Below are 11,953 nucleotides of genomic sequence, written 5' to 3'. Positions count from 1 at the left end.
ACTCCAGCCTCAGGCCTCTGTCCTCCAGCTGCAGCCCGGTCAGCCAAAGAGCCTGGAGCCGGGAGGAGGAAGACCCACACCGGGGAAGCAGAGGCCGGGAGTCCCGAGGGTGAGTCGGAGGATGCGGGGCCGGAGCTGGGAAAGCCCTGCCCGTGGGAACTGTGTGGTCATCGCAGGCAGCAGCGCCCTGGACCAGGCCTCTCCTCACACTAGGTCCCCGGGCCAGGGGGACAGACATGCAGTCTTACATGGCAAGAGAATGAGGAGGGTCAATACTGGGGGTCCCCCGAGGCCCCGGGTCCCGGGTCCCAAGGTCCGGGTGCCGCACAAGGGACAGTGCCCCCGCCCCGGGCTTGGGGAGGGCGTGGAGATGGGCCCCGGCCAGCCTGACTGCCGCCAACGGGCACAGATTCCAAGAACCAATCCCTGGGGTGCGGAGAAGAGAGTCCAGCAGGTTTGCTAGGATCCACCTTACAGTCAGACTCCCTTTCTACCTCTCAGCAAACTGCACCTAAGGACTCGATTGGCAGAGAAACTGACATGAAAAGAGAGCCATGGGGAAGGGGAGGGGAGGGGAGGGGAGGGCCACAAGGTAACCTCACTGTTCCTTGCAGACTCGGTGTACAGAAAGCACGCTCAGCAAAGGGGCGCAAGGAGGACTGGCTCGTCTCTGGAGTTGCCCAGAAAGGACGCAGTCTGCTCGAGCCACGAGGTAGTAAGTTGTCTGCACCAGCAATGGCCCCTAGGCAGTACTTCCTTCTAGCAGCCGTGCTCAGAGGATGGGCGTTCCGGGAAGCTGGGACACCCCTGCTCAGAGTGACTGCTAAGGGTTACATAGACCTGGTTGGAGACCCGAGTGTGCATCTCCCAGCGGGGAGACCTCGGACAAGTCCTTTTAACACATCTCACCTCAGTGTCCTCATTTGTAAAATGAAGACAATGGTGTCCATCAAACAGGATCCATGACTAATGGAGTTTATTTTGTGTAAAGTTCTTAGTGGTATCAGACCCTTTTGGTTGCAAACAACAGAAACCCTCCTCCTTGTGTGTCCAGAAGGTAGCATCTTTCTTCCTCTGCCGTTCAGGGAAGTCAGCTTGTCCTCACTGGGCCAGGCCTGGCGGCTGCGCCCTAACTACCAGGAGCCTGCCCGTTCTTGTAGCCCTGGTTGTAACAGGACACTGAAATTACCTCAGTTGGATTCTAGTATGCACTTTAGACCAATCAGGGTTACGACCCAAATCTTATGGGGGAAGGTCGACACTTGCCAGGAAGCAAAATCTCAACCGATTGGGATAATGCTCCAGAGAATGGCGGGTTTTCATCTATTTTTATACATTACAATCAAAGGAGAAGATGTAAGTGGGTGACATGAAAGCCATTGGTGATAGATTAGGGAGGTGGGAGGAAGCAAAGGGTGGGGGACCTCTGGGGCTGGATAAAAAGTAAAATGAGAGACACATGCTTCTTTTACTCAGGTGGGGCAGGATCCTTAACAGTCAACAATGAACATGATAACAATAGCAGTGAAGGACTTTGTCGTCTCTGTCCTGGCACCAAGCGCATTTGGTTGTGCCCTGAGGTGGTCCAGAAAAAAGGTTACAAGTTACCCTGACATTTCACAGGTATGTTATTGTAGATGCAAAAGGACCATAGGCTCAGTTAAGGTAAAGAGTGACCTTGTCAGGGAAGACACCCACCTGGGCGGTGACTGCCCACTATAACTGCTTTTAGTTCAAGTTTAATTCAGACCATCCTTGTGGTCACTTTAGATCTGAGTTTGCAGGACCGCCACACAGGCCTCCCTGAGCTGTCAGGTTAGCATGTGGCCCCTTTCGTCCACAATAAGAGTAACAGGTACTCAATCAATTTTCTTCCCCGTTGCCCACATTTCTTGTGCCTCTGTCCCCAGCACTGGGGGAGGAATTTGCATGCAGTGGATGCTCTCAGGTGGACTGTGGATGAAAAAAAGCCACATGCTAACCTGACAGGCTCATGGCAGTTTTGCAAACTCAAGACCTAAAATAACCACAATGATGGTCTGAAATTAAACTTGAACTAAAAGCAGTTATGGTGGGCAGTCACCTCCTAGGTGGGTGTCTTCCCTGACAAGGTCACTCTTTACCTTAACTGAGCCTATGGTCCTTTTGCATCTACGATAACATATCTGTGAAATGTCAGGGTAACTTGCAACCTCCCCTTTTCTGGACCCTTCAGGGCACAACCAAATGCCTGGTGCCAGGACAGAGACCACAAATTCCTGCACTGCTATTGTTATCATGTTCATTGTTGACTGTTAAGGATCCTGCACCACCAGAGTAGAAGAAGCATGTGTCTCTCATTTTACTTTTTATCCAGCCCCAGAGGTCCCCCCGCCTTTGCTTCCTCCCACCTCCCTAATCTATCACCAATGGCTTTCATGTCACCCACCTACGTCTCCTCCCTTGATTGTAATGTATAAAACAAAGTGAAAAGCCGCCATTCTCTGGAGCACTATCCCAATCAGTTGAGATTCTGCTTCCCAGCAAATTGTTGACAGTTTGGCTGAAATAAACTCACAAAAATTCTTTACAGCGTTGAATGTTTTTACTTTACCAGGACCAAGGAACCCCACATTTCAAACATGAACTAGATTTCAAAGAGGAGGTTTTAGTCATTCACTTCAGCCTGAATTACCCAAGATAACAGTCCTTTTCTTTATTCTAAAGTGGGTAGCAAATTATGGGCTGAAAGCACTGAAGATGGAGATCTCCAGCCGCGGCCCCACTGGCACCCGTCGGAGGCTGGTAAGAAGGCCAGCAGTAGCCGCGACCGACAGCGCCCTCCCCAGCGGGTAGTCGGGCTTTGGGAGGCGGTGGTCTTCTCTCCTGGCTCCTCTCAGCCACAGGGGCAGCGGGTGTTGGGGGGGACTCTGTGACGTACAGACATGGCTGCTGTTCTTCCTGCCAAACCTTGCCCCTCCGAGTGGGGCTGCTCTTGGGGGATAAATCCTGCTGGAGGAAAAGGGAGCCCCTAGGTGCTGCCGAAATGACCAGGTGGCGGGAGGACACACAACCAGGCACTCGGAAGATTCAGAAAAGGCGCTTATTGCGGGAGCACCGGTGCTGCTGGCTCAGGGAATCAGTTCCCAAAGCTGAGCCCCGAATAGAGCGGGTTTTCTCTTAAATAGCCCTAAGTTTCTTTGTCTCTCAGCTTCCGGGCTTTTCGTGGGGTTTTGCAGCCCTATGACGGTTGTAAGGGGGAAGTGAGATTATGACCATCGCCCTGGCTGGCGCCAGCAGGCAACCCCCTGTGGGGGCTGTGCATGGTCGATGGCCCTGTAAGTTAAGTGTTTAGGGAAACAGGTTTTGCAAGGCTGAGGCACAAGCGGGAAGGGGGTTGGGGCTGAATTATGGGTTAGCACAGGTGCCAGAATGCAGACTCAAGCTGCCAGCCCAGTTGCCTTAGCACAGGGGGCTGAGGCCGCACTCAGGTTAGAGGGGCTCCCTGCAATGAGCGTCAGAGACGTGCTGAGCACACAGGCAGAGGCTGGCATCCTCACCAGCAGGGACTCTGGCCCCAGAATTGATGCTGGTGCTGCCAGGATGGCGGGAGCAGGGTCCTCACGGAGGTGAGGGTTCTGGTCTCTATTTTCTACATTTGGGCTCTTGTGTTCCCATTGGAACAAGCACATTTAGTACAAAATGAAAATCTAAACGTGCTTTGTTAAAGACCCATTTTCTCTCCTCGCCCTTTTCTACAACACTGGAGGCCCAATACACGAAATTCGTGCAGGGGGCTCTGCCTGGCAGCTGCAGCAGCTTGCCTCAGCCCTCGCAGCCCCAGCTTTGTCCGGAAGGTTGTTTGGCTGTGCAGTCTAATTAGCATATTACTTGTTTATTATTATAGATTACCAACGAGAGGTAACCATAAAGCTAAAAATAGCCACCAAATTCAAAATCATCCAACAGAAAAATTTTAAGGGAGTTTAATCATGCTGTCCCCCTCTCCATCCAAGGTCACCTTTTAGTTTGAAATTTATGGACCTCCCATTCTACCATGAGTAGTTTTCTGCTTTAAAATTCAGAGATAGGCCTGGCCAGAGTGGCTCAGTGGTTGAGCATCATCCTATGAAGTGGGAGGTCACAGTTCGATTCCCAGTCGGGGCACAGGCCTGGGTTGCAGGCTCGAGCCCCAGTGGGGGGAGCAGGAGCAGCCAATTAGTGATTCTCATTGTTGATATTTCTATCTCTCTCTCCTCCCTTCCTCTCTGAAATTAAAAAAAATGTATTTTTTAAAAAATGTAAAGATACTGTATTTGTTATAGTGACCACATTTGCCTCAGTACCATTATCCCCAATTCCCCATTCTGTCCTAGAACCATACATCTAGTAATAGAATAAAAGAAACGCTTTAAAACAAACAAACAAAATGTATGCTTAACAATGTTTGGGAAATTATTAACACAGAGGACTATCTCAGAGGGGGATGGGGATTGAAGAAAAGTGATGGGAATTTGCCTTCACGCGTTATACAGGGGGCGCTGGGACACAGTCGGTGGACACCCCGGGAAACGGGAGCGTACGTCATGTGCCTGAAGAAGGTGGCAAGATGCTGTGTCCAGAGGCTGCAGTGGCTGCTATCTGGTGAGCCTACCTGCTGTCCTGGGGGTGGAGGGGAGGGGAAGAGGAAGGCAACCTCAGGGACCAGGGCCAGGCCTTCCCAGGCCAGGCACTCACACAGTCAGGTGGGGGATTAGGCGGGAGGGTCGTCAGGTACAGCATGACTTCTGGGTTCAGAGGTCTGGCAAGGTGCTGGATGACAGGGAGGTGGAGCAGGGGCCAAAGAGCACCAGAGGGGGCCCAAGTCTGTCTACATGAGTTCTGCAGGGCCAGCTGCCACACCTTGCCTCCCTGGGTGTGACCGAGGGATGACCATCAAGAGGTTCAATTCATTCTTTTTCTTTAAATTTATTCTTTTTTTTTTCTATATGAAGGAGGGAGGGAGGGAGAGGGAGAAACATTGGTGTGAGAGAGACACATTGATCAGCTGTCTCCTGCACAAGCCCCAACTGGGGATCAAACCCGCCACCTTTTGGGGTTCGGAACAACGCTCCAACCGACTGAGTCACACACCAGCCCAGGTTCAGATTAGTCTTGGTTGGGCCCCATAGAACTTCCCATGAAGGCAGAGATGGGAGGGGGGCCTGACAGAAAAGTCCCCAGGAGCCCAAGGCCCTCTGGGATAAGTGATGGACAGGAGAGCCGAGAAGAGCCAGGCTCACAGCCCAGAGGAGGGTGTGCTGGGTGAGGAGGTGGACCGAGCATCAGGCCCAGGAGGCCAGGAAGACACTAGAACTAGAGGGGGGAGGTGTAGGCTCTCAGCCTGTGGTTCCCAGGGCAACAGGAAGAAGGCAGACAGGAGGAGCCTTACAGAGAGCCCTGTGGGGCCCTCGGTCCCTGTGGAATCCACCCGGCCACTCCTCTGCGGCAGGCCCTGGGCGGTGGTGTAGTGATGACTACCACTGTCCAAAGACTCCAGAGAGGCCATGGTTAGCGGTTGCCTCAAAGTGTTCATCAGAGGACCCGGGAATGAATCTCAGCGCTCACTGCCAGTCCAGGTGACCCTGGGCAAGTCAGTGGCCCTCTCTGTTTTCCCATGAGATAAATCCCCAGTCCATGAACCACCTCTCCAGCTTTCTCTCTTGTCCATCTCCCATGGTCTCTCTGCTCAGCCTTTGTTATCCCACACATTGGCTTTCTCTCTGTCCCTCAAGCGTTCAGTCCCGGGCATCCTCAAACGTTCAGTCATAATTGGTCTGCTTCCCACCCACATCCCTCTAACTCAGATCTCCACGCTATGGGCTGCACTAACACTGTCAGAAGCCACAGCACAGCTCTGTCTGTGCGACACCTGTCTTCCGTGCCCCTCTCTCGCTCACCATTGCACGTGCACAGTACCAGGCGCTAAAGGACGCGGAGCTGATTTCTGTTGGTCGGTCGGTGGACTTTGTGCTCTGTAATATCATTTCCAGACCAAACATTACTGAGGTGCTATTGAGTCCAATCCCTTAACTCAAGGCCAGGGCAGTTATAACCACTTGAACAAGTGGTCACAGGCAGAGCCGCAGCCAGACCACCGGCCCCTCTGCCCTAGGACAGTCGACCCCTCCAACAACACAAAGGCCATCTCCCAGTGGGTTGACATCTGATCAAGGATCAATCAGGCAACAGGTGTTGCAAGATCATGAACTGGGCAGCCACAGAGAGGAAAGGCAGCCGGAGGGGTGAGCCCTCACTCCTTCCCTGCCTCTGCCCCAACCCCCCTGGCGCAGGGAGCCGCCGACTGTTCGGCACCATTTTGGAGAAGAGAGTGTGCATCCTGCTGGACACCTCAGGGTCCATGGGCCCCGACCTGCCGCAGGTGAAGACAGAGCTGATTCTGCTGATCTGGGAGCAGCTGAGAAAGCACTGTGACAGGTGAGAGGCAGGGGTGTGGGGCCGGAAGAAGATCGAAGGGGTAGTTCTGGGCGTCCCTGGCCGAGGGCACGCCCTCCTCGCTGTCCCAAGGGCCAAGATGTCTCTGAAGTGCCCTAATGAAGAGCTTGTTGGGGCAAGAGAGCGCTGGATTCCCCGGGGAGTGAGGCGGGTTCTAGGAACCTGCTCAGGCCCAGGCAGTTGCACGGAGGAAAGGACCGCCGTGAACTGCACTCACAGGCAGGGTGTGTCCCCTCTACTCTGAAGGTTTGACCGTTAGGGGACAGCAGGAGGCTGGTCCGAGGCTGGGACTCACTCTCGCCTTAATGGTAAAAAGAAGAAATAGTTATTGAGCACTTACATTCATGGTTCCACTCCATCCTCCCAGTGACCTGAGGCACGGTAATTAGCCCCATTTTTCAGAAAAGGAAGCTAGGACTTAGGTTAAATTTCTCTGAGATCATATAACCTGCAAGGGGCTGAGGGGGTGTTTAAATTTGCTCTGACTGCGCCCAGCGCCTCACCTTGTGCCTGCTTATCCTCGGGTAGTCACAGCCCTCTCCCGCAGGCCCCCGGCAGACGTGAGTCTTTGCGAAGGTTACTTCACCAGAATTCAGTATAGACGGGCCCTTCTAACCAACTTCTTCCTCCCTCCCCAGCTTTAACCTCATCAGCTTTGCAGAGGGCCTGCAGCTGTGGCAGGACTCTCTGGTGGAGACCACAGACGCAGCATGTCATGAGGCCACGCAGTGGGTGACCCACCTGCGTGCTCAGGGCAGCACCTCAGTCTTGCAGGCGCTACTGGCAAGTTACGCCCCTGAACCTGACCTGGTAACAAAGAGGAAATAGCATCACACTATATACAGACCTGGCCTGATACTTTAGGACTTGCTATGTGTTAAATCATTTGATCTTCCCAACAACCCAGAGAGAGGGGTTCCTGTTCTCTCCCTCTATGGAAGGAGACAGGCTCAGCGAGGTGACTGACCTGCTGGGTGGAGAGCCAGGAGCGCCTGTGCCTGACCTGCCGGTGGCGGGCTGAGGGGGGCCTGGGGAACAGCGGGCCGTGGTTCCCCTCCGGTTGGCGCCAGCCCTGAGCCACGCACCCTGGTGCTCTTGCAGAAGGCGTTCAGCCTTCGCGATGTGGAAGGGCTGTACCTCCTGACCGATGGGAAGCCGGACACAAGCTGCAGCCTCATTCTACGTGAGGTCCGGAGGCTCACAGAGGCGCACCGCGTGAAAGTGCACACCATTTCCCTGAGCGGCGCAGGCAGGTGGGGCTCCCTCAGACTCGGTGCCGCCGGGCCCAGCCCCAGGAGCTGGGCACCGGGAGGGCCGGGCATGAGCACAGCGAGGCCACCCTCAGCCCGCCCAGCAGGGGCCTGGCTGCAGCGAGGGCCTGCGCAGACTCCAGGCCACACTGCACTCTCCCCATCCTTTCTGGGAGCACATTTATGAAGATTTAGAGGAAAAAGTTTAAGATAGCATTGTTGTGATTGTTATTATAAATGTTCACCGAGAAAAACATGTTAGACAGGAGAATTTAAGTGCTTCAGAAAAAATTGTTAACAGTATTGGTAAAATTTGATTATTTAACACTAGTGGCCTGGTGCATGAAATTTGTGCACGGGGTGGGAGGGGAGGGGTATCCCTCAGCCCAGCCTGCACCCTCTCCAATCTGGGACCCTTTGGGGGATATCTGACTGCTGGTTTAGGCTTGTGAGATCCGGCGTGCCCCCCTGCCAGCCTGCTCACCCCCAAATGCCTTCCCCTGCCAGCCTGATCGCCCCTAAGTGCCTCTGTCTCGTGCCCACCACCATGGCTTTGTCCGGAAGGTCTGCGAGAAGGTCTCCCAGTCTAATTAGCATATTACCCTTTTATTAGTATAGATGTGATTACTTAGGTGTGTATTTTATTTCTGTGTCTAAACTATGAGCTCCATAAAGGTCACACTGTGTCGCTGGCAGGCCTAACACATAGTAGGCACTGGATGGTGGTCCAGTTAGGAAGAGGGCTGAAGTATGCCAGCCGTGTGCCTTGAGGAGTCCAGTCTAAATGATGGCACCATCACAGTGAATCCGCTTCCACAACTGCTGCACCGGCCAGGACTGGCTGGGAGAGTGGGCTCAGTGATGCTGACACCGCCTCAAGGGCACAGAGCCTCCGGGTCCAAGGCCCATTGCCCTGCAGACTTCTGCACCAGGACCCACCACTGGGGTCCCAGGGCAGGGCCTGGTGGCTCAGTGGTCTTGTCCCCGGCCCTCTCTGTTCCTCCCTCCAGGGCGGAGGGTGCCTTCCTGAGGAACCTGGCCTCCCTCACTGGGGGGCGCTATCACTGCCTTGTTGGTGAGGACCTGGTCTCCCACATTCACCGCCTGCTCAAGAGCTTCCTGCATGACCGGGTAGGCTGTGGAGCCACTGCAATGGCTCAGTAATGTTAGCAGACATGGCTGTCACCCCTCACTGCGGAGGCCCCTGCGTCTCTTGCCAAGGGACTGGCAACAAAGGCTGTGCCTCCCTGCTGCTCTCCTCTTGGGCGGCTCTCCTCAAGGTTGGCAAAGAAGCAGCGTTTCGGGTGCTATTTAATGACACAACAGTTTGCATTATTGAGCACTCACTGGGCACAGGCCATTGCTTTTTATAGACAACCCCTTCCACTGTCCCCAGCCAGTCCCGGCCTTTCAGGAGAGGAAGCGGGCTCAGCCAGGCTTGGGAACAGCCCGAGTCAGAGCAGTGCAAAGGAGCTCAGACGCCCCCCCGCCCCCCAACACTCCCACCCCGTGTTCCTGAGCGCTGGGCTTTGATTCCCACATATTTCTGTCTCCCTGGATTAGAGTCACTGAAACAGATATTCAAATGACCTGGTAAATAATAATCTGTTAAAGTCACGGGTTCCATCACACATGGGACAAGAGGGAGACATCAGTGGTCCTCCTCCAATCGAACAGAAAAGTACGCACATGTTTCTACCTTTTAGAACATTCCACTGGCAATGATCACATTTCCAAATGACCAAGTAACACAGCCCACCAGAACTCCAGATTTTTTTCTGGAATTAGATCACTGCCCCAGGCCCTGGCCAGTGTGGCTCACCATTGGTTGAGCATTGTCCTGGGCACTGAAGGGTCGCAGGTTCGATTCTTGGTCAGGACACATACCCAGGCTGCAGGTTTGATCCCCAGTCAGGGTGTGTGTGGGAGCAACCAATGGATGTTTCTCTCTCACATCGATGTTTTTCTCTCTCTCCCTCTCCCTTCTTCTCTAAAATCGTTTTTTTTTAAAATAGAAGATTACTGTACCAGGACATGGCCTTACTTGTAAAAAATATATATTTCTTTTATTGATTTCAGAGAGGCAGGGAGAGGGAGAGACAGACAGAAACATCAATGATGAGAGAGAATCATTGATCAGCTGCCTCCCGCACACCCCCCACTGGGGATCCCTTCCCACCCACAACCGCAACCTGAGCATGTGCCCTTCGCCGGAATCGAACCCGGGACCCTTCAGTCTGCAGGCCGACACTCTATCCACTGAGCCAAACTGACGAGGGCCATGGCATACTTTTTGAAGTCAAGTGTTTTGCATGATTTCTTTGTTCAAGTGACTGCTTTAGGGCCAAGTATTACAAGTAATACAGAGGACAGCACAAGTAAAAGTAACGAATGCCCTCATTACACAGGAAAAGGAACTGAATGTTGTGAAGGTCCTCAGTTCAGAGTCTGATCAAATGAGACTGTGAGTGAGTCTGTGGGTGTAGAATGGGCTCATCCCACGACTCCTGCCAGCATCTCTCAGAGTCTCTTGCTACCTGTGAGGACTTTCCTTTTAAGGCGAGGCCCTGGGATTTCATTGGTTGACAGAAGGAAAAGCATGTCTGGGAGGCTCTGATTTATTACAAGAAATCGAGAAAGGGCTGAATAGATGCTACTGCGCAACAGTGGGATCGGGAGCCCCTGCTGCTTCTGTTCTGTTGACTTCAGTGAAGTCCAGAGCCCGCCTCGATTTCCACTACCCTCCCTCCACGGCCTCTCAGACATCTTCTGGCAAAACGTCCTGTTTGCAGAATGACCCCCTTAAGCAGTGGCGAGCTCCCTGTCCCTGGAAACATGCAAGTGGGGTTCACAACTGTCCTGCACTGGGTGGGAGACTGTGTTTAATTAGCTCAAAAATTCTCCTGCTGAGATTTTGGGTTTTCATGTCCCATCTAGTCACTTTGTGGGTCTAACTGAACACTCACTTCCCGTTCCCAAGGACTCCGTGCTGCCACTGTTTGAAGGAGATGATTTGAGGAGACTGGCTCAGGAGGCCACCGCGGCTAGGAGCCTCCTCTGGCAAGCCCAGTCACTCACTCAGGTATGCCCTTCAGCAGCCCCTCCCACGCCATGTGGCTGCAGTCCTCCCGCCCTGGGCACACGCCCTTGTCCCAAGAGCTCCTGCTTTGCTCCTCTCCACCGGGCCCAGAATCTGAGCATGGGGAACCCCATTCCTTCATTCCTGTCCACTAGGTCCCAGCTCCAGAAGAAAAACTATGCGGAACCTAAGGTCGCTCTTTGTAGAAAAGCCTTCTCGGGTAAGGGGGATGGACTCCACACCGTCTGAGTGCCTACCAGGGCCAGGAAGCTGCTCTGTTCCATGGACAGCAGGATTACGGGAAAGAATAAATAACAAGTCCTCTAAACAGAAAGGCCACCCTACAAAGAACCACCAACTGAGCACATCATGACCCTGGAGAGCTGTGCCCCCACAACATGTCCCCTCGCCCCCCAACACTGTTCTGGGCACCAGGTTCCCTGGGAGCTGGGGAAAGGCTCTGCCATCCCAGATCTACACGAACGCTCCTGCTCTGGCCCCACACACCCCACACCCCAGTCACAGGATCGCCACTTGCTGGGACGCCCTACACCAGGCTCCTTGCCCGAAATGTCCATCTTGCCGCCCTCTGCTTGGCGACTCCTGCTCATCCCTCAGAGCACAGCTCCAGTGGCATCCGCTTCACTCTGAAGATGTCCCTGGGACCCAGCAGGACTTGGGAGCCTCCAGCCTTCCTCCCGTAGCATCCTGACCAAACGCCGCTCTCTGTAGAGGCGACACCGCTTCCTACAGCTCGCACTCCACGCGCCGCTTCCTTGTTCCCTTGTCAACTCGCCTCCGCCTCCTCGACAGGCGCGCTCAGCCTGAGGCTGCCGGCCTAACCCTCCCGGGCCCAGAACTGCCGTGGTGCACTGAGTAAACACTGAGCGCGCAGCTAGTGTGGGAGCCCAGTTCTGGAAACCAGAGGCCAGTCCTGGGCCCTCGCTCTGTGCTTCCCACCACCCGGGCCCACGGGGATGCAGATTCGCTGCCAGCCCATCCTGGGAGAAGAAACGTGAGCCTCATTGCCACCCCTTCCAGCTGAACCAAATTGAGCGGTGCGCCTGGGAGCCTGTCCCAGCATGTGAGCCTGAGTGGGGTCTGCGGGGCCGCCTAGTGCATATGAAATGAATGGCATGTATTATGTGAC

The 11,953-nt window shown here is 54.1% G+C and overlaps 1 protein-coding gene across 1 annotated transcript in view; it reads left to right on the top strand.

Moving 5' to 3' along the window:
- The window catches only part of VWA3A (von Willebrand factor A domain containing 3A), a gene marked incomplete at its 5' end in the record, with an annotated part of 37,027 nt that overhangs the window by 18,703 nt on the left and 6,371 nt on the right, over positions 1–11,953 (top strand). The window contains 9 exons of the mRNA XM_015563922.1: positions 1–109; positions 615–712; positions 2,707–2,784; positions 4,515–4,623; positions 6,312–6,456; positions 7,113–7,257; positions 7,576–7,727; positions 8,735–8,855; positions 10,705–11,023. Of these exons, the coding sequence (XP_015419408.1) occupies positions 1–109; positions 615–712; positions 2,707–2,784; positions 4,515–4,623; positions 6,312–6,456; positions 7,113–7,257; positions 7,576–7,727; positions 8,735–8,855; positions 10,705–11,023 (1,276 nt within the window). The remainder of the gene's footprint in view (positions 110–614; positions 713–2,706; positions 2,785–4,514; positions 4,624–6,311; positions 6,457–7,112; positions 7,258–7,575; positions 7,728–8,734; positions 8,856–10,704; positions 11,024–11,953) is intronic.

This window comes from Myotis davidii, unplaced genomic scaffold (assembly GCF_000327345.1).
Source record: "Myotis davidii unplaced genomic scaffold, ASM32734v1 scaffold150, whole genome shotgun sequence".
Classification (NCBI taxonomy): domain Eukaryota; kingdom Metazoa; phylum Chordata; class Mammalia; order Chiroptera; family Vespertilionidae; genus Myotis; species Myotis davidii.
This window is presented reverse-complemented; position numbering and strand designations above follow the sequence as displayed.